This window comes from Camelus bactrianus, chromosome 32 (assembly GCF_048773025.1).
Source record: "Camelus bactrianus isolate YW-2024 breed Bactrian camel chromosome 32, ASM4877302v1, whole genome shotgun sequence".
Lineage (NCBI taxonomy): Eukaryota > Metazoa > Chordata > Mammalia > Artiodactyla > Camelidae > Camelus > Camelus bactrianus.
This window is the reverse complement of record NC_133570.1, coordinates 9,763,486-9,784,353: the sequence shown is the minus strand read 5'-3', so window position 1 is coordinate 9,784,353 and position 20,868 is coordinate 9,763,486. Positions and strand designations below refer to the sequence as shown.

Genomic DNA, 20,868 nt, shown 5'->3' with positions numbered 1-20,868 from the left:
AGAAAGAGCAGGGAAGCCAGGTCCATTTTAGAGAAACAATTTCTCATTCAGTAGAATCATTTCCATCCAGAACATACCAACAAAATGCATACATAAGAAACAATCTATAGCTTACAAAAAAAAAAAAAAAAAAAAGTAACACAAATGAGGTGAGCCAAACCAAAAACAGAAATATAGCGGAAAGACCACTGTAAGGTAGAAGATTACTATTTTTTTTTAATGATTATTGAAAACTAAAGTAGAAGACCCATATAAAATGGACTTTGGTTAAACCGAAACTTAAAATATAATGATGATGATTTTAAAAAGAGGGAAACAAATAAAGGAGGAACCTTCCAGGATACTTAGGAAAGCTCAGACATTACCCAATTAGTGACCTAGTACACTAATTCCAACGATGAAGCTGCCCACATAAGCCAATTTTCTGCCTGTGAAGCAACTCGGTGGCTTGTTTTTTCTCTCTTGGCATTTCTGACAGTGAGCATAAACCTCAGCTCCACACCCAGCCTACCGTGAGCGCCTGGATCTCTTCTTCTGCTTCCGCTGTTGTCTCTTCCAGCTCCGTCTTCGCCTGGCGAAGCTGGCTCTCCAGGGCCGCCCGGGCGGCCTGCAGGGCTGTCAGCTGGGACTCGCGCTCCTGCAGGGAAAGCTGCAGCTCCGTGAGCTGGCGCTTGAGCTCCAGTTTCTGCTCTTCGTGCTCTAGACTAACCTGAGAGAGAGAGAGGGAGAGAGAGATGCTCGCTGAGCTTAACTAAAGAGAATGCCAAGACACGACCTGCCATTCAACTTGCATCTTAAATTTGGTCATGGAAACAAATTCTCAGTACGCACTTGAGAAGGAGAAAAATCAACGAGACGGCTCTGACTTCTATGAGTCTCAAAAATCAACAGAATTGAGCACATCTAAGAGTATATGCAACGGATATGCAAACCATCCCTTACTTTTGAATATTCAAATGCTTGGGGAAGCATCTAAGGAGAACCACACAAGAATCTCCCATGAAAATTATGATGAATATAAATAACCTCTTATTAGTAGCACGGACACCTTTACAGGGAATACAAATGCAACAACAGACCGAATGCTACTTATTTTAAATATTCTTGCTCTGATTTGTTCTTATTAGGTAACCTGAGTTAATGCCCAGCGTGAACTAATCATTCTTCCCTCTGTCTGCCCATCTATCTATCTACTCAACGTTTCATCCATTCAAGAAAGATGTACTCAGCAACTTCTGCATTAAAAATATATATATACAGAGACGAAAGACAGTCTCTGCCTTTGAGTTGGGGACAAAAATCAAAATCAACCATTTCTATACACTGTGGTCAAGTGCAATGGTCAGGATGTGCAGGGATGTGGTGGGAACACAGCAGGGGTAGAGGAGGTAACTGGGGATCTGTGTACTGAGGAGCCAAACAAACAGATAAGAGGGGAGAGAAAATTCCAAGCAGAGAAAGCAAAACACGTAAGGCATGGAGGTGTGGGAGACCACGACACATCTGCTGACGTAACCACCGCTGACAAGCTGTCCTAGAGGCCAGACCCCATGTCGGACTCTGGGATGCCAAGTGAGAAAGAGATGCTCGCTGCCCACGGAGAGCCTGCTGTCTAACAGAGGCAGCCGAGGGGTCCACAGGGCATAAGCTAAACACGGACAGCCACAGGGACCCAAAGGAGACATCCCATCCAGCTCCAAGGTGTGGGAGAAGGCTCCCTGGAAAAGGTGACACCCAAGTCCCAAAGGCCACAGAAGAGGAGAAAGACTTCCAAAAGATTCAGCCTCGAGAACCAACAGGATGCAGTGCTTAACTCAGTGGAGTGGGGCAGGGAACCAAGGACAGAGAGGAGTCAAAGGTGATGCCCACGTTCCCGGGAATCTGAGTTACACAATGAGACCACTGGCCAAGACAGGGAACAGGAGGGGAAGGGCCAGTCTGAGGAGACGGGTAAGAAATTCAGCCTTGCCATGTTGAACTTGAGCTGCAAGGGACGCATCCAAGTGGGGCTGTCTAACGTCTATGGGGACAGCAGGTCAGAAACTCAAGAGACGGGTCTGGGTTGACAGTCTGGATGTAGGGGGTCCTTAACGAGTCGGCGGCAGCCAAAGCCAAGGCTGTGATCTCTGTCTAGTGAGGACAATAGTGACAACGGTGGCAGTGGCGGCGGCAACGACAATGTGACAGCAGATGTCGCCCTCATGTCAACACGCCAGACATTGTCTCTACTCATTTCGTCTTCCTCACTACCCAACAAGGAAGGTACGACTATTAGGCCATTTCACAGGCAAGCACAGTGTGGCCCTGAGAGACTCAGTAACGGAGCAGACGTCACACGGCTAAGATGTGGCAGGGCTCATTTGTTTGTCTTATTAGCACATCAGCAGCCAGAGGCGGCTATGGCTCCGCCAGCATGCCTGCAAACTCCCAATGTCACCTGGCGACACCAGGAGGGGCCAGTGACATCACATCATGTGTCAGCCAGAGGTTGGGGAGCAGGATGCTGTCCAGCAAAAGGAGCACCCAGGACCCCTAAACCCCATGCTCCGCCGGGGAAGAGCTAACGCTGCATGTGCACCCAGGACCCTTGCGGGTGCATCAAACCCGAGGCTGAGGCCTCTGCCCTCAGTCTCAAGAGCAGCAGGTGGCAAAGAGAAGGCAGACCCGCCTTTTTAGACTTAAAGCTAAACTCCAGGCTACCCCGGAGTACAGACAGCGACAGCCCGACAGCCCGGAGCCTCTCCGGAAGCATCTTGAATTCCTCCCACCACCCCTGGGGGCTGGGTTGGCTATACTGCTTCCAGAACAAAGCAACACGCTTCCCCTGGGGCACGGTAACGCCCAGATGAGCTACAGAGGCAGGGCGGGCGGGTGTGATGAGAGAGATGTGTGGAAACGGAAAAGCCAGCCAGACAACATTCCCACGCTCAGAGAAACCTATCTGAGTTATTTACTCACACTCTTAAGGCTGACACTATGGGGAAGTGTTGTTAAACTTACTGAAGAGTAGAAATACAGCCTGGATGAGTTAAATCGCCACCTAAGGCTTTTGGACAACCTAGAATGATGGTCCTCAAACTCAGAAGTGGGCGCTTGTTAAAGATGCAAATCCCTGCTCCTCACCCCCACCCCACCCTGACCCACACCCAATTCCATTCAAAACGGCTGAGAGAGGAAGCTGCCTGGAATCTGCATTTCAACAGACAGGCCAGGTGGTCCTGTGGGAGGGGCCCACACCTTGACACCTGTCTAGAGAAGTGGCCTCATTTCAATACCCCAGGACAAACTAAGACATGAGGTTTAGTTCTGAGACTGCTGTCTGCTTAAGTCTTTGCCTTAAGACAGATCATCTGCTCTTTGAAGACCTCCATCACCAATATTTGAGCAGGGCATCTCCACACCCAGCCTGGCAGTCCCAATGCCAGTGACCAGTCCCTGAACTCCAGTCCTGTCTCTGCCAGTGCTGGCTCACCCCACCCCCACCGCCCACCCCCAGGCTGGCAGCCCCGAGGTCAGGGATGGGTCTGTCTGGTCACCACTGTGTATCAGGCTACTAACTGGCACCCAGCAGGCGTTTCACAAATACACGGTATAAGAGATGAGAGTCAGCTTCCACCAGCCTCAAAAATGTTTACAGCCCAATGTGTGTTTTCCTCCCCAAACCTGGCTGACCTTCCCAGCTCCCTTATACCTCTGCAAAGAACCACCTTCCAGAAGCCAGAAAGAGAAAGAATACCATATATCACTTACATGTGGAATCTTAAAAAAGAGGACAGAGATAAACTAATTTACAAAACAGAGACAGACTCGCAGACATAGAAAACAAACTTATGGTTACAAAAATAAAGAAAAAAAAAATCATGTTCCATCAAACCGAAAGTTTAGATTTCTCTTTCCGTCTTCCACTGTCATGGGGCCTCTGTTACTGTCCTTAAGCCAACTGTGTGCGAAACTCCGTGTCTGGACACGGTCACGTGACCCTCGCTAAATCAGGATAAAGGAGGAATCACCTTCCCCCATTTGAAGATGCACTGACTTACAAACTCCCCACGTGACCCTATGGACCGAGATACGTTTTCACGGCCATTTTCCAGATGAGGAAACTGAAGCACAGAGAGGCGGTAGGAGAGCCTGCCCAAGGCTACCAAACCCCTAAGAAGTGGGGGTGGAACTCTACCCCATATCCCCCTGTGGCCCCGTCTGGGCTCTTCACCTCAATGCCTCTTGTATAAGGACTGATTTCTGCTTCACACCTGGCTGGTTTGGGGCCCGAGTCCTCCAACAAACACTCTCGGGAGGCCACCCCTCACTCTCACCTCCCTCAGCCTGGTCTCCAGCTCCAGCAGGCGATTCTTGTCGCTGTGGTCTTGGTGGCTGATCTTCTCCAGCTGCTCCTCCAGCTTCCGGTTCTGGGCCTCTAATTTCCCAGCCTGCGTCTCCAAGTAAAACTTCTGTTGCCTGAGTTCTGAAATCATCTCTTCCTGGGCCTTCCTGGTGGGGGTGGTGGGAGGAGCCAAGAAAAATCACAGTCTTGTTAGAGGTGAGCATGTCCCCTCAGAAGGGCAGGCAGAAAATGGAGCAAGAGGTATGTCTTAGTAAGTGGACCACACTCATTCCTGGGTTAGCGCTGTCCTGACCCGGCCTCATGGGCATGTCCTGACTCAGCATGGGGACCTGAGGCCCATTTAATCCTCACAGCTCAGAGTCCTTCATCAAGGGTATTAGGGCATGGTCAAGGGGGAGGCAAGAGATACTATCATTTCACTCCTTTGGTAGACCTTTTCATTTCTGAGTCTATATAGGGGATCAGAAAGAAAGGGGCCTCCTTAGAATAAAAAAGTGCCCCAACAACTCACTGAGACAGGCCCTGGGGAAGAGAGGGTGATGAGCAGAAAAGACAGTATTCCTCCTGCTTCCCCAGAGACCGTGCTCACCTCTCCACCAGACTGCTCCAAAGTACCAGAAACTGGAATGACTCAAAGACCAACAAGCGGCCTATCAAGCTGGTTTAAACTAAGATGGGAACGTTCAAGGAGACTTCTGAAGGGACATATCTAAAGGGAAAAAAAAAAAAATCCTGGAGATTGTAATTCTTTGGGGGAAAAGATTAAGATCAAAATGCTCCTGGAGCACCAGAGAGTCCTTACTGAACCACACACTTCACCGCCGGGGCCTGACTTAACACCAGCGAGATGGATGGCCCGGCCAGGCACACCCATGATCACCCCTGGCTGATCACAGGAGGCAAGTCTAGGGGACAAGGACAGCAGCTCTCCAAAAGTGAACTATAAATAGCCTCACTAGAGAGGAAAGCACTCTGTCATCCAATGGTAATTTGAAGCATTTAAGAAAACGTAGCTCATAAGAGAGGATGGGAGTAGGCTGAGACCACTTCAGAGAGAGCAAAATTACATTAAATATACAGGGGCTGGGCCCGACTACAGAAGTAATTAAATCTGCCCCAGCTCCATCAGACAGAAGAACGGGGATTATGCCCCAGGGGAGAAGACCAAAGTGTAATGGAGCAGGCAGTTAGAATGTGAATACTTACATGTTCCTCTGCGTAAAGAGACTGCTGTTCGCCGCAAGTTTATTGGCTTCCGACAATTCCACTATCCTCTGTTCCAGGGATCTGATCTTGGAATCCATGGCGTTGATCATCTGAAACACAGGGGATCTTTGAAACCTCACACATCGATGGTTCTACCAGAATCAGAGTATCATGGGCCAAGTGGGTCGGGGAGAAGTGTCACCTGACATGCAGGTGATCTGACCAGAGACTCAGCTAGCCTGTACCCTGCGGATCGTGGATCTCATGGCTCGAACGGCTGGCTCTCATTTGTTTTATCCAATGGAGACTGCACGTCCCCACACGAAGGGGCTTACAGGAGGGCCTATTCAGGAGCCTGGCACTCTGTGGGTAAACAGGCCTCATTAAATCCCCGTGTTGTCTGCACGCGACCTGAGCCTGCAGGAGCCTCTAAAACTTGAATCTGCAAGTTTGGATTTCTCATCACCCTTGGGGTTGTCGTTTTCTGAGCAATTCCTTCTCACCCAGTCACTACTGTCCTAGATTCTCTACATCAAAGCCTCCGCAATTTAATGAATCATAAGAATATAAGAATTGGCCAGGGTAGGGGGTTGGGGGGGTTGCTGGTTAAAAATATCACTTCCCAGGACCCTCCTTTAGAGATGCTGATGTGAAAAGACTCAGTAGGGTCTGAGATAATAACTCGATTAACAAGCAAGACAGGTCAAACTCTGAACTGCAAGTTTCTGAACCACCTGCCTGTGGGGATCAGGAAGGAAGGAGACGTGTGAGGGATGCCAAGGACCATGGGGCAATTTGAAATCGTTCGAGCTGATGGCAGACCAGCCTGAGTTCTTAAAGAAGGGCGTGAAAGGCCCAACTGGCCCCCCTGAGCTGTGGCTTTCAGGAGAGGAAGGGGTCACAGCAAGAGCTTTCTGTGAGTAGCAAACTCCACGGGATAAAACGGACTCGTCTCTGGTGTGCAATGCCCAGCCTGTTTCACAAACCCTCCCCTGGATGCCAGCTGTGCGGTTCCTGCTACCTACCGCCTTCTGCTCGCTGAGGATTTTGCCTTTCTCATGGGCCTCCTCTTCGTGTCTCTGCATCAGATTCTCCAGCGTCTCCTTATCAGCTAGGTCTTTCTTTATCTGATTGTCCAACACCTGTGGGAAACCAAAGAAGTCAGTGTCCTGAGGAGCAAAGCTGAGCAGAGAAGACTCACCAGAGGCACTTGAGCAAAGTAGGAAAGGAGGGGAAGAGGCAGTGGGGGAGCCAAGCTCTCCCAACTTTGGGAGTGGGCGTCTGCTGATCAGCCAGGACGAGATTAAGAAGTCCAGTATCACCATCAAATGGCCAGTAACTGGTGGACTTGAACTAAGGACTTATTTTTAAATCTGCAGCCAGAAAGGCTCGAGACAGATCCAAATGGAAGTGGACTCCAAAAAACAAACAAAAAAAGATCTCTCTAGAGATGGTGTAATTTACAGCTATGACCCAGGGACAAGCTGATAGCAGTCAATGCACCAGTAGTTTTCAGAACTGGTGAAATTGTTTGCTTGCTCTTAATTTGGATAAAATGAAACTCGCCACCTCCAGGCTGTGAGTGGAGGGATGGAAAGGTGAAGGCTGAGGAAGTCCGTGTGACCAAGGCTGACGTTCGAAAACAGCCAGGGGTGAGAGGATTCTGGCCGCCAACAAAGTAGATGGGGAGTCAACAGACTGAAGACACAGCATAAAAGAAAGAAAAAAAAAAGCCTCTTTCCCCCGTCCTTTCCTCTGACCTAGCTTGGTAGGAAAAAAAAAAAAAAAAAGTCACTGGAAAGAGAAACCCTTCCCAGGGGAAGAGAAATCATGTGTTCTTGGTGCCGAGAACGCCACTGTAAGCACTGACTGTTCCCAAGGGGAAAAAATAAAACAGTAATGGTGTTGCATCCTCCGGCTTGATCGCATGGTCTACAAGGGACACACAGAGCCCGACCAGTTGCCAAAACGACCGGCAAAAAAACAAAGGAGAAAAAGAAGGCAACATCATTAAGTAGTCCGGGCCTTGGACCACAACCCTGTGTCTCACACTCTGCTTCTCTGAATGACACCAACTGCATTGGACACGGCAAAGAGAACTGCCAGAATCAGGGTCACAGATGGAACTGAAACCTGCCTTTCCCTCGTTGTCTATTGTGAAGGGCCCTCCGTAGCTCATGGGGACATCAGCCCTTAAAAAGAGCCAGTCAGCAGGGAGGGGGCCCACATGATGAAGAAAGGAAAGGACGGATTTCAAAGAGGGCTTTAAACTAGAACCGACTGATGGAAAACACAGAGTGAGAGGTGGAGAAGAATAAAAGGTGGGGGACAGGGTCATGGGAGGAGGGACGGACCTCAGAAGGATAAGGGGGCCCATCCTCTTGGATGTTGGGGTGCGATTCTAAAATTATGAACGAGACAAGGAGAGAATCTGGGGTACGGTCATAATTATTACCTAAAGGGCCTTCCAGAGGAGGGAACAGGAACACCAAGCACAGCAGACTACAAAGAAATGGTTTCATAAAGATGCCAGGAGGGAAGACGGAAGAAAATAGATCTGTCCCTCACATTCTCTAGGCTCTACAAAGCCAAGTTCTTTCCATCTAAAGGCAGCAGAGACCACATAATGTCTAGCCCAGGGATGCTCTTTTTTTCCTGAGATGCCAAAGCAACAAAGCACCTTTTCAGGACGACTCTGCTTAAACTAAGACCTCCGCTTTGGCAGGGATGGATACCAGCATAGGTGAGTGTGGGTGAGAAGGAATAAGCTTTCTCAAGAACGCACGCATCTCAGCTCTGACTGGCAGGTAGACAAACAAGAAGATGCATGGGAGGGAAGCAGGGGATGTGTCTGAAATGAGAGATTCCGCTGTACACATTTATATCAATTTAAGACAGAACACGGCTTTAGGACAGGAAAGTCAACATACTCACCCCAAATTACATAATGAATTTTGCAAAGGTTATCTTCATCATGCAAAGGTGCCAGTGGAGTATTGTATACATTCTCATAATTTTCTGAAAGTTGGTTTATTTCAAAGATAGACGTCTGGAAGCCAGGAAGAACTCAAACCAAAAGGACTGGTAGATAAAGTATAAAATGCACTAAAGTGGGGGGGAGGGGTCACACTAAAATACTGTGAGGTCCCTTCTGGGTTCTTTTCCTATATTTCTTTCAGTGAAAAACAATCAAAAGTAACACCAGGGCTTAAAGGGAAAAAGATGCCAGGGTGGGGATGATGATGAGGGTGTCAGTATGAATGGGTGTGGTTCTTCAAAAAAAAAAAAAGGAACAGCCAACTCTTTGGGAACACCAACCACACCGATAACGTCATCACTGCAGAAATTAAAAGCCTCTTTCAGTGTCCGACTTGGAAGGGAAAGAGACAGTATTTAAGATGTAATGACCAAGGTCTGATTCTCAAGAACAGAAGAATTAAAGGCTTGGCCCAAAATCGTTATGAAATCGATGTGATTTTTCAAAGGAAAATAGATAGGCTGGCAGCCATTTCTGATCACTGATTCATTAATAATAATTCAACTAAAATAATAATTTCAGTAAGTGAAATAGTAATTGAATATATTATTTTATATGGTGGGCTGGATTACTTAGGTCAGCTCTTCCATGAAAAATGATTTAAAATGCTAGACAGAATGTGGAAAACAGGTTTCCAAAAGGACCTAATAAAAGTTGGCAAGAGATTAAGAAATTACAGGCTAAAATCTAAGTGAAAGTAGAAACCCAGAGAGGTAAGAAAAGGCACAAAGCTGTTTTGAACTTGAGGCATTTGTTGAACCAAATAAACTTTAATTTCACTTTTTTTTCATTTAATTTTTGGGGGTTGTAATTATATTTATTTATTATTTTTTTTAAATGGAGGTACTGGGGATTGGACCCAGGACCTCATGCATGCTAAGCACGCACTCTACCACTGAGCTATACCCTCCCCATCCCCATTTTTGATTGCCTCAAAGGGTAAGAAGACAGAGAAATCAGAGCCCAGGGCCACCTTCCAAGGTGGGCACACATTTTCATTCAAGGCCTCAAAGAATTTCCATTAATAGTGTTCCAAAGAACATAGGGAAATATATACAAGATCTTGTGGTAGCACACAGTGAAAAAGAATGCAACAGTGAATATATGTATGTTCATGTATAACTGAAAAATTGTGCTCTACTCTGGAAATTGACACAACATTGTAAACTGACTGTAACTCAATTTTTAAAAAAGTAAATAATAATAATCATCATCATCATCATCATCATCATCATCATCATCCAAGGAAAATGAGCAGTTGACCAGGCACACAAAAAAGACAGACATCATGAAAAAGAGCCAATAGAAACAACAGAGGAGAAACAGACCTTCGGGAATTATCAGGTACAGATCATAAAACATCTACACTAATGTGTTTAAAGAAGCAGAAGACAAGCTTCAAATGAATACAGGGAATAGAAAGTTACTGTCTTAAATAATCTTAAGTAAACTTGGGAAAGAACCAAACAGAATGCCAAGAAATAAACACAATTAAAAAAAAAGAAACACAATAACTAAAATCTGAAACTCAATGGATAGGTTTAACAGCAGATTAGACAGGTAAGAATTAGTATACTGGAAAATCATTCAGAACTTAACCAGCGTGTAGTACCAACAGATAAGGAAATGGAAAAAAAAAAAAAGATTGGTGAAAATCTAACACATGCCTAACCAAATTCTCATTAGGGAAGGAAACAGGGAAGAAAAGATAGAACAACCAGTAATTTTCTGGAATTGATTTTTTAAAAACCCAATATATTCAAAAGTCCGGTCAAATTCAAGAAGGATAAATAAAAATAAATTCACATCTAGACATATCACAGTAAATCTTTAACAAGCTAAAGACAAAGTAAAGTTTGAAAAGCAGCCAAAGAGAAAAGAAAGATGGCTTCAAAGAAAGCAAGTTAGACTGACAGCTGACCATCAATAGAAACAATAAAAGCCAAACATCAATGGAATGATACCTTCAAAGAGTTTTATAAGAAATAAGTGCCAACCTAGAATTCTCTCCCCAGTCAAAACATCGTTCAAGAATGAGGGTGAAATAAAGACATTTTCAGACACCCAAAACAGAGAGTTTGGCTCCAGGAGATTTTCACTTAACAAAGTCCTCAAGGATGTAATTTGAACAAAAGGAAAATTATCCCAGGTTTGAGGTGCAGGAAGGAAATTAAAAGCAAAGAAAGTGGCGAATCTGTCTAGATCTAAATTATAGACACTCATGGACTGAAGGACCATGGGTCAAAAATCATTTTAAAGATGGAGCTGGGATACATGACGACCAAATTTTTTAAATAAATTTTTTGAACTTCTGCTACCCAAACCCATGGATAACATCCCCAGACCTCCCACCATGACCTAAGGACAGCAGTTACCCCAGACACTCCTTTGTTCTAGCAAGAAGTGGCCCAAAGTGCCCAGAAAGGGAGAGGAGCTATGTGGTGCTCCAGGAGGAATGCCAGGAAAGATTAGAACGTTTTTCTTTACTTTGATTTTTTCCTCGTAGTGCTGTTCTTTCTGCTTCAGGTGCACCTCCAGGTGCTGGGCTGAGACCTGGGCTTCCCGGTGCTTCTCCTCCAGCTCCTACAGACACACAAGAACAGTCGGTCAAGGGTACAAGGGAAGGACGGAGCCAACGCACATTAGACATTCACAGGAAACACGACTCTGGCACAGGCACCACAGGTAACAGGCATCCGTTTCTTCATTACTAGCCCTCACGGCCTTTGGAAAGGAAACCACCCCTGAGCCTTGGCCCTGGGTTTTCCAAGTCCAAGTATTCACACACAGACATGCAACACTGGCGGGCTGGGATCAGAACTCTGCCAGTGGGACAGGTCAAACAAAGGCAGCTCTTCATCTCTGCCTAGAGAAGTACGACTTCACAAGGCAACACAGTGTGAAAATTCAGTACAGCACAAAGCCCCTGACCACGGTCTTGAACCTCAGGCTGTTCTCGCTGCTATGGCAGGCTTGAATGAGGAAAAGTAATTTCCACTTGTTTGAGGTTTAAAGTTAATGTATGATGATCAAAAAATTATTTTGTATCTTCCTCATTAACAAAATGATTGCTCAAGAACCCTAGCTAAGAAGGAAAACTAATGTAATGATTCAAACACTTGGAGTTTTGAACGATTCCTTTAACAGACAGGTTATATGGAGGATGTGAGTATTTGGAGATGTTCATACCATGTCATGTTTATATGATACAATGCTAATGGGCACAAAGCAGAACATAAAATTCACTAAAAATGACATAAATATGTGTGTGTGTGTATATATAGAAATAGCTCAAATTCAACATTCTCTTCATTCTTTTATTAAGATTTCTGCTTTTAAACTGTTTTTAAATTGTGATTCATTTGAAAATTATACCAATTCATTTGTCAACGTATTATAAACTGATCTTATAAAACACAACATTCAACTAACTGAAACATTCTCCAAATGCAGATATCTGCAACTACATTAATTCTCATGAATCTGGACCCATTAGTTAATTACTAATATCAAAAGTCACTACTCCAAGTTTTCATCTCTTCACACTATCAGGAAATTTCTCTTTGAAATGGGAGTAATTATGAGAATTTTGAAGAATGACGAAATTATACCGGATACGACCATAAAATGTGGAAAAAATACTTTCAGATTCACACAACATAAAATGTTACTGATTAAGCCTTTGAAAATCTGAAGTCTGCAAGCATTGACTTTGCTTTGGGGTCCAGTAAAGTGTTCAATTTTAAGACCAGGTGCACAGGATCCATTGCAATCTGACAGATGTGATCTTGAAAAGTTGAATGTAAACAGAACTTCAATAAATAAAAACATACTTTAAGGGCTTTTTGTGTATTAAAGGGTTCCTAGAAAAGAATTCTTTTATTAAAGCAAAAGACTGCTGTAACGAGGACCCCAATTATCTGTTTTGAAAGTTCTTATCATAATAGCAAATATTTTAATGCAAATAACATCTTGGGATCTGTTTCCAAGCATCATCATTATGTAACGGTATTAAGGACCCCTCTTTGCCTGTGTCCCATATACTTCACAGCTTAAAGCACAAGGTTCTTGAGCAAAAGGCACCTTCTGATAAATGAAGTCACAAACACAAAGATATTCGGGCAGGTGGCAAGACACATTCGGACAACGAAATCTGTGTACTTTTCCTTTATGTTAGAAATCACTTGATAAAAATCTTTTCTTAGTTTCAGTCCTCCTAAGGTAGCACAGGAATGGAAATCAATCAAATAATAAGTCGAAAACTCAGATACCTGAGACTTGACAACCTTGAAGACCGAATTTCTGGTCTACCTATGAATGGTACTTTACAACATACAATCCAGGAATGCAGAACTCTACACTCCCACATTTTAATTGCAAGTGAACCTCTGGAAAAAGCAGACATTCTGAAATCTGACTTCTTAGCAGTTTGGCATTTTTTGTTGTTGTTGTCATTTTTTTTTTTAAACGTTATCTTTTGTATATGTGTTGGACTGGACTCTTCAGTCCTGTTAGGCAAACACTGTTGTTCGCTGCTATAGTTCCAGCTCCTAGAACAGTGCCTGGCACATAGTAGAAGCTCATTAAATATTTGTTGAATGAATGAATGAACACATCACCATTAAACAGAGAAACACTTTGCAACCACGAGAGACTCAACCACGTCGTTTGCACCAAGCAAGGGGTGGCAGTGGTGGAATCTCGGTGGGAATTAATTTTACTCACGTTAAAATTCACACACTTGACAATTGCCAAGAGAAACTTTGATGACGGAACAAGAGAACAGAAAAAGTAGACTTAACAGTCACATTGGCCCTTGTGTGCAGACGTATATGTGAAGACGACGTGTCAAAGCAACGCTATTTAACCAATTTTTCTTTCCACCTCTTTGTTCAAGAATATCCGTATGTTCATCAATATATACAAACACAGAAATGTAAAGTTTTGAAGGGGTGGTGTTTTTTGTTTTTGTTTTTGGTATTAAGCATAAGCCTCTAAGTCAGTCATTCTTGAGCTCATATAGTTGCTGGTGACTCATTTCCCAGAAGTGATGCAGAGAGAGAGAAGGCGGGGGGGGGAGATGCAAAGTGACCTGCTCACCACCTTGCCCCTTTCTAGTGGAGAACAGCAACTACTCCTATGGACAGGCTCCAAAAACGGTATCACATTCCTGGCTTTGGGACTGAAATCCAAGGACAGTCCTTTAAAGGTTCACCCGCCTTCCACCCTGGCAGGGGCAAAACTCCAACACATCTCTAGGTACCACCCGAGCCTTCCTTGGTTAAGTTAGTTTGGTCATCAGAGCCGGAAACAGAACCATCGTGATGACAAACCTAAAAAAAAAAAGATCTGCTACATGTAAGGGAATGGAAAATAATAGTAATAATAACCAACTGTAGCAGAGAAAGTGAGTGGGTGAACAGGGCTCTCTGACAAATACTACTCCGAGAAAAACAAGTCTGCGTGACTAATTTCTTCCTTCGGCAGAAGCAAGAATCCGGGTGTTGGTCTTAAAGGTCTGAATCCCACACCTTTTTAAACGGGCATTTGCGAAGTTAACGGCCATACAAAACTCTGCTGATAGAAGTAAGTAAATGCTCCTGTAAAAATGTATCGGAAATGACAGAGCGTGCACGTTCATGCTAAAAAGAAGTCAGGCAGTAGCAAATAGAGCAGAAAAAAAAAAAAAAAAACCATACTGTTGGATCTGTTACCAGTGCTGGAATGTCCAACCTTTGGTTATTCACACTAGTCTCTGATGTGGCGCCCACTAAAGCCACCTCTCCTGGTTCACCTGCTTGGCGATCACCTCCCCTGTGATGGTGGTTGATTCTCCTTTGGACCCCCTTCCCTCTGCAACCTCTAACCTGTTAGCTTGCAACTTCCCCACTTTGGTTCCTGCTCACCAGAATTTTATCAGCCATCTGCTGGATCTGTTGGGATTTTGTCTGGATGTCATCCTTCAGTCTGTTTTCTCTACGCTCCATGGTCTCTAGCCTCTTTACCTTGTTCTCCAGAGAGTGGCGGCGTTCCTGCAGATCGTGAATCAATCAGAGAGTTTTAATGGAGTAAACCGCTCTACGGGCACAGCGCCCGCACCGAGGGAGAGGGCCCTCGAGAAGCGTACACTCGAGGCGGGAAGAGAAGTCTCGGGCGCCCGAAACGACAGCGAAGAGAATCGGGTTTTGTCATTCGAGTCGTACTTGCGTGTTGTAGGTTACAAGAGTGCATTCATTCATTCAAATATTTACCAAGCGCCTACTATCTGCAAAGTACCACACTAGGCATCACGGAAGATACAAAGGGGAAGCCGACAGAATTCCTGCCCTTGGGAAAGATAAGATAAACACATATAAACATAATATAGATTAAGAGGGGGAAGAGCCGTGAAGCAAATGGGTCTAGAGGGCGGTGGGATGGGACGTTGTAGGCAGGAGAGGGGCCTTTTCACTGAATGGGTGAGGGGAGGAGTCACCGAGATGTGAGCTCTGGAGAGGGTGGGGATAGAGCGGGCTGGAGCGGAAAGGGCAGGAGAGGTGGGGGAAGGCCTTTCAAACATGGCGGGAGTATTCGCAGAAACATGGAGGTGGTTGAGAGCCGGGTTTAGGCCCCAGTTGGAAGGTACAGTGGCTGCAGCATCAGGTGCACCCAAGGAGCAGGAGCAAAGGGGAGGGGGGCGCATGTGCGGGTGAGAGAGTCACATGTATCTACGAGGCTCAGGGGCGTACCTGAGACAGAGGGAAGCCCTGAAAGGCGTAGGGTGGGGCAGGGGGCTCTGAGGAGCCTTATGTTGTAAATCTGAGCATCTGACGTTGTCTGAGGTCATTCAGAGGAAGGTGAGACTAGAAGCAGAAAGCCAAGAAATTATGACATCTGCTCAGCTGAGAGGAAGAGGGCCTGGGCTGCAGGAGAGGCCTCCAGGAATGGGCAGCAGGGGCTGAGCGGGGAGAGACAATGTGTATAGATTTATAGGGCTGAGCGACTTGCTGAATGCAGGGCCCAAGGGGAGGCAAATGATGTCAAGGTTTTGAGCCAGGGTGGGAGGCGGTGGGGAGTGGGGGACCAGATGAATGACAGTGGCCCTGATCAGCATGAGGAAATTGAGGAGGCCACCCAGACTCGGGGGGGAAGATGCTGAGTTAATTCTAGATCTGAGGCACTGTTCAGACACCCCATCAAGATGTCAGGGGAGCCGTGGGAAACACTGCCCAGATCGCTGGGGAGGGTGGCCCCAAAGAGACGTGGCCAAGGAGGGTCCACGCCAACACTGTGATACGGAAAATCAGGAGGCCCAGGACAGGGAGACGGTTAAGTCAACTACGGCACATCCGTTCTGCAGAACGACCGCCAAGGTGTTGGGGCGGGCGGAAAGGAGTCAAGGGGAGACGTCAGTTTTTATTCACTATTCTTCAGTTCTAAGTGTTTTACGAGAAGACACTCGTGTGTGTGCCTGTATAATTGTGTAACTGGTTTCAACAACAACAACAACAACAAAGAATTGGAGGAAGAGGCCCAAAAATACAGATCTGGGAGTTGTCAACACACGCAGGTCACAGCTGGAGCCCTGACAATTAATATGTTATTAGCACTGCGGGGGCAAAGGCCAGGAGAAAAGAGATACGGAGGAGGAAAAAGGAAATCTCAGGGGTGGCGTTCCAGCTCATCCAGACCAACAAGAATCCTCCCACGAGTGAGCCAGTCAGAGGAAAACAAACAGGAAGGAAAGGTTTTCATCAAAACATCTTTCTGCTCGGAGCTGCTGTGACAAATCTCTCTCCCCTTTGGGGAGAATGTCGCCAAGCCTCTCAGGTTTCAGAGGGATTGGCGGAAAGGAATGCGGTTTGGTCAGACACAAGCCAGGGTGGTTCCGTGGTTTCTTGCCCTCTCGGCACAGCCAAAGGCCAGCCACACCAGGACCAGGGTCCGTCCGCCGGGGGCTGGAGGTCCCCTGCTCACCTCGGCTTCCACCAGCTTCTTTTTGATGCCTTCGGAAGAGTCCTCACGGTTCTGCAGCTTCTCCAGCTCACGCTCGGCCCGCTCCTTGGCCTGGCGGATGTTCTGCAGCAGCTCGGTGGCCTCTGTGCTGGCTTTGACAGCCTGAAAGGAGAAGCAGCAGATGAGAGATGGCCACAGTTACTCGTGGGAAAAGATGGGGAACGTCTCCTATAAACAGAAAAAGCTCAGGTCACACTGAGGTGGAGATACATTATATCTGTTTTCTGAAACATATAAACGTTCATCTTATTCTGTATTTCACCTGTTCTAAGGTACACTTAACTTAAACGTATATATATATATTTTCAACACCACTGAATTTTGAATGCATCCTGCAATTAAAATTGACTGTTTTTCTTTCTTGGGGCACATAAGATAGTAGTGCATCAGACAATCATTAGCACCTTAGATTCAATACAACATAATAAATGTGAGCAAAAAGGTGTAGGATTTATCTGTCCAGGTATTAGTGTATTTACCTCGAAGCATTAACTTTCTCCTTAATCATCTCATTTGCTATTTTCCTATGGGGAATCTTACTATCAACTTTCATATGAAAACAAGATCAAAACTAAAAAATTTTTTTTCAAATAAATGCCTATCAAAGGGCACAATTACCAGTGTTCATGGTGGCTCATAAATTCAGGTTTAAAAAAAAAAACAGCAACCCCCCCTTTTCTAACCTATATAATCCTCCAATATACTTTACTTTTTAAAAAAAATTTTTTTTGCTAACTTTTTTTTTGGGGGGGGGGGATTCGGTTTATTTATTTTTTTTTTGTTAATGGAGGGACCAGGGATTGAGCCCAGGACCTTGTGCATGGCAAGCACACATCTACCACTGAGCTATACTCTCCCAAACAGTGAACGCTTTTGAGGTTAATTTTTCTTGGCATCTTAACTATACTGCATCTCTTCTAGCATCACAGTAACGATATGAGTGTAAGAAACCAACAAGCTCATACTCCTTTGCTTTAAACTATAATTTTAAAAAGTGAAACCTGCAAGGGAACTCCAGCTGCAAGACCAGCACCATCCAACATGGGAGCCAATCATCACATGTGCCTGGTGAGCACCTGAAATGTGGCTGGTGTGGCTGGGAAATTAATTTTTAATTTTAACTTAAGTTTAACACATTTTAAAAATGTTTTAATATCCATACACATGGCAGTGATATTTTTGGATACACTGGATTAAATAAACTGTATCATTCAGATAATTTCCCCTGTTTCTTTTTCACTTTTTAACATGTCTACTGGAAAATTTTAAATTATATCTGTGGCTGAGATGTGTGGGCGACTTCCCACTTTTACAGGAGAGCCTGGTTCTAGATGGAGACATGAACCTTCACACAAACTTCTGGCTGAAAGACGGAGATCCAGGCTTCCAGCAGTGACCTCAAGACTGTATGAGAAAGCAACAGATGAATGGATACAGAAAATGAGGAACATACAGGCAAAGGAATATTATGCAGCCTCTAAAAAGGAAATCCCGCTACATGCTACAACGTGGATGAACCTCAAAGACATCATGCTAAGTGAAATAAGCCAATCGCAAAAGGACAAACACTGCATCATTCTACCCATAGGAAGTACCCGAAGCAGTCAAAATCACAGAAACAAAGTAGAAAGGTGGTTACCAAGGGTTGGGAAGGAGGGAGGAGATAGTGGTGTCTAGCAAGGAGTTTCAGTTTTACAAGATGAAAAAGTTCTAGAGATCTACTCTCCCACAAGAGGAACACACCTAACACTAAGGAACCGGACTCTCAAAATGATTAAAATAGTACATTTAATGCTGTATGTTTTTAATAACAATTTTTTTAAAAAGGAGGAGGAAGAAGGGCCCTAGTAAACACATTCACAAACATTCTCGGCGTGAAAGGCACGTGTCAGAACCACATTCATTCTGGTCCTTTCTTGAGCATTTCTTGTGTTCACCTAAAGGAAGGGCCATTAGCAGAAACAGGATGCTGTCAACCAACCCCAGCCACCCGAGCACTCTGGCCTCCTCCAGCCTTCCAAGGCACAGGAACATGGTCGTTTCTGACTGAAAGCAGTCTGGGTCATGAATGACACAGGCTTCTCTCACAAATGTGCAAAATGGCGAGCCTGGCCTCCTGAAGGGAGAGGAGCAGGCCTGTTGGGTTCTGTCCTAATACAATCAGAACTTTGGTTTCAGAGTCTCACACAGCTTGGTTTTGTTTTGTTTTTCATTTTTAATGGAGGTACTGGGGATTGAACCCAGGACCTCGTGCATGCTAAGCATGCACTCTACCACTGAGCTATTTCCCTCCCTCCAAGCTTGGTTTAAAAAAACAAAACACAACCACACTGCTGACACATCTCAAAAGGAAAAAGTATCTTCAGAACTCTGGTATTTTCAGGTAATGGCTCACTCCGCCTTCATTTTCCTAGGCGCTTAGGGTGACTAATTCTGTTTCTTTGATCTTTCATGCTCCAGGACAAGGTAAGGAATAGTAGTTGGAGATGGGGTGGTGTAAGATCCCCCCTAAAAAAAACACCGGGGGCTTACCTTTTCCAGCTTCTCTTGGAGCTCCTGAATTTTGAGCTGCTGCTCAGCATTGATCTGTAATTAAAATCCCAGGAAATAAAGCAAAAGGCAAATCAGTGTTAAGGACCTGCTACATTTATTACAGTCCTATTTTCTTGAGGTTTCTGTGGGGTCTTTCTATTTTGTATCCCAGTAGCTACTGATGGAGAGGAAGAACAGAAGCCTATCAGAGAAGCCTGTGAATGTTCCAGTGCAAACCTCCATGTGGACTGTTTCTCTAGAACCAGTAACAGACACACAGATGACAAAAAACAGAATCAAAGTCACTGGGTATCTTAAAACAGGGAGAATTTTCACCTGTGTTTTTACTAAGTATCTAGGTTTGTATGTTACCGGGAGCAGGCATGACAGAAAAATGAAGTGCCTTTTATCGCTTTTAGAGGCATAGCTGAAGCTAAAGATGGTCGTCTGGAGACTGACCATCAAAATAAGGGTGGAAGAGTGTTCTCTATTCATTGCAAGTGTCTTCTTAACCAATGACGGGCCATGAGGAGTGACATTTAGGAGAGTGTTGACTAAATTTACTAAATACACCAGTAATGGAAAATACCTTCTCCAGTTTGGAATATTCTCCCACTTCAGGCTTCCCTTGATCTTTAGCCTGTAATTTAAAAGATACAACATATTGGGAAATCTCAGGAACCTAAAAGTCTTACAAGACAATACCTCCCGCTGTACCTTTTTGGTCTCTGTGGCCAAAATCATGATGATGATGATAAAATGAATAAATATGTAAGTTATCATCTCTAAGACCAGGAGCTTTGCAGGGCACCCCACCATTTTCCAAACACACACCCACAAAGCTAGCATTCCCTTTTTTAGTGTTAGGTCATCCATGACTCCACCTCACAAGATACCCTCCTGGCGGGGAGGTGGCTACCTTCATCAGTTTATGCTGACACTCTGTCGCCTTCCGCTTGAACTCCTCGGCGGCCAGCCGGGACTCTCTCAGTTCTGACTCGTAGAGATCACTCCGTCTTCTGGCCGAAACGAGGTCCTCTTCCAGCTGGTTCATCATCAGCCTCATTTCCTCAACCTGAGCCTGGTACTCCTAAAGATGTGGGCAACGGAAGGAAGGTGAGGAGAGACAGGGCGTGAAGACAGAGAAACGTGGACCCCAGAGGGAAGACACACACACACACTGAGGAGCGATCGGCAGAGAACAGACCTAGAGAAGAGGTGAGGAGAGAGACGGGGAAGGGGAGGGAGGAAGGAACGTTCAGTCTTTAAGCTGCTTTCATGAAGATCACGTCACTAGTAACACCGTTTGGAATACATGTGCCTGTATGCAGAAAGATCCTTTGAGCAAATAACACTGTACCAGCAGCACAGAACCTTAAGGCCTCTAACACGGGAGAGCTGAAAGGGGGGGTGCTTTAAACAACCAGGATAATCTGCTTACGTGGAGCATTCCTCCAAGGGTAATCATTTATATAGATCTGTCCTTTAGAAGTGCGCCTAACACAATTAGATACGGTGCGAGTTTTAAAATTAACCTTTCAGAGACACAGGGGGGTCATTGGAAATCTCAGTGGAGAGAATCTTGGAAGGTGAAACTCATCATGTCAGTTTCTCACCATTAATTTTTCTGGGCCCCGAACTGAATGATGAACTTAACATTGCTCTTGAAATGTAAGTCACCCTGGAATTTGGAGAGGTCAGAAAACACGGGCTCTGGTCAAAATAACTTGTGAGAAAGACTCCGAAGAAAGAA

At 45.1% G+C, this 20,868-nt stretch overlaps 1 protein-coding gene across 10 annotated transcripts in view; it reads right to left on the bottom strand.

The window, feature by feature from the left end:
- CIT (citron rho-interacting serine/threonine kinase) overlaps positions 1 to 20,868 on the bottom strand; it is a 149,991-nt gene that overhangs the window by 48,622 nt on the left and 80,501 nt on the right. For 7 of the 10 annotated variants that reach the window (XM_074356328.1, XM_074356329.1, XM_074356330.1 and 4 more), the window contains exons 14-23: positions 20,035 to 20,205; positions 19,705 to 19,755; positions 19,116 to 19,169; positions 16,545 to 16,685; positions 14,495 to 14,620; positions 11,076 to 11,171; positions 6,577 to 6,693; positions 5,552 to 5,661; positions 4,317 to 4,491; positions 512 to 709 (exon numbers count right to left, since the gene is read on the bottom strand). In XM_074356328.1, the coding sequence (XP_074212429.1) occupies positions 512 to 709; positions 4,317 to 4,491; positions 5,552 to 5,661; positions 6,577 to 6,693; positions 11,076 to 11,171; positions 14,495 to 14,620; positions 16,545 to 16,685; positions 19,116 to 19,169; positions 19,705 to 19,755; positions 20,035 to 20,205 (1,239 nt within the window). The remainder of the gene's footprint in view (positions 1 to 511; positions 710 to 4,316; positions 4,492 to 5,551; positions 5,662 to 6,576; positions 6,694 to 11,075; positions 11,172 to 14,494; positions 14,621 to 16,544; positions 16,686 to 19,115; positions 19,170 to 19,704; positions 19,756 to 20,034; positions 20,206 to 20,868) is intronic. The other 3 variants (XM_074356336.1, XM_074356337.1, XM_074356338.1) reach the window with 1 other exon arrangement.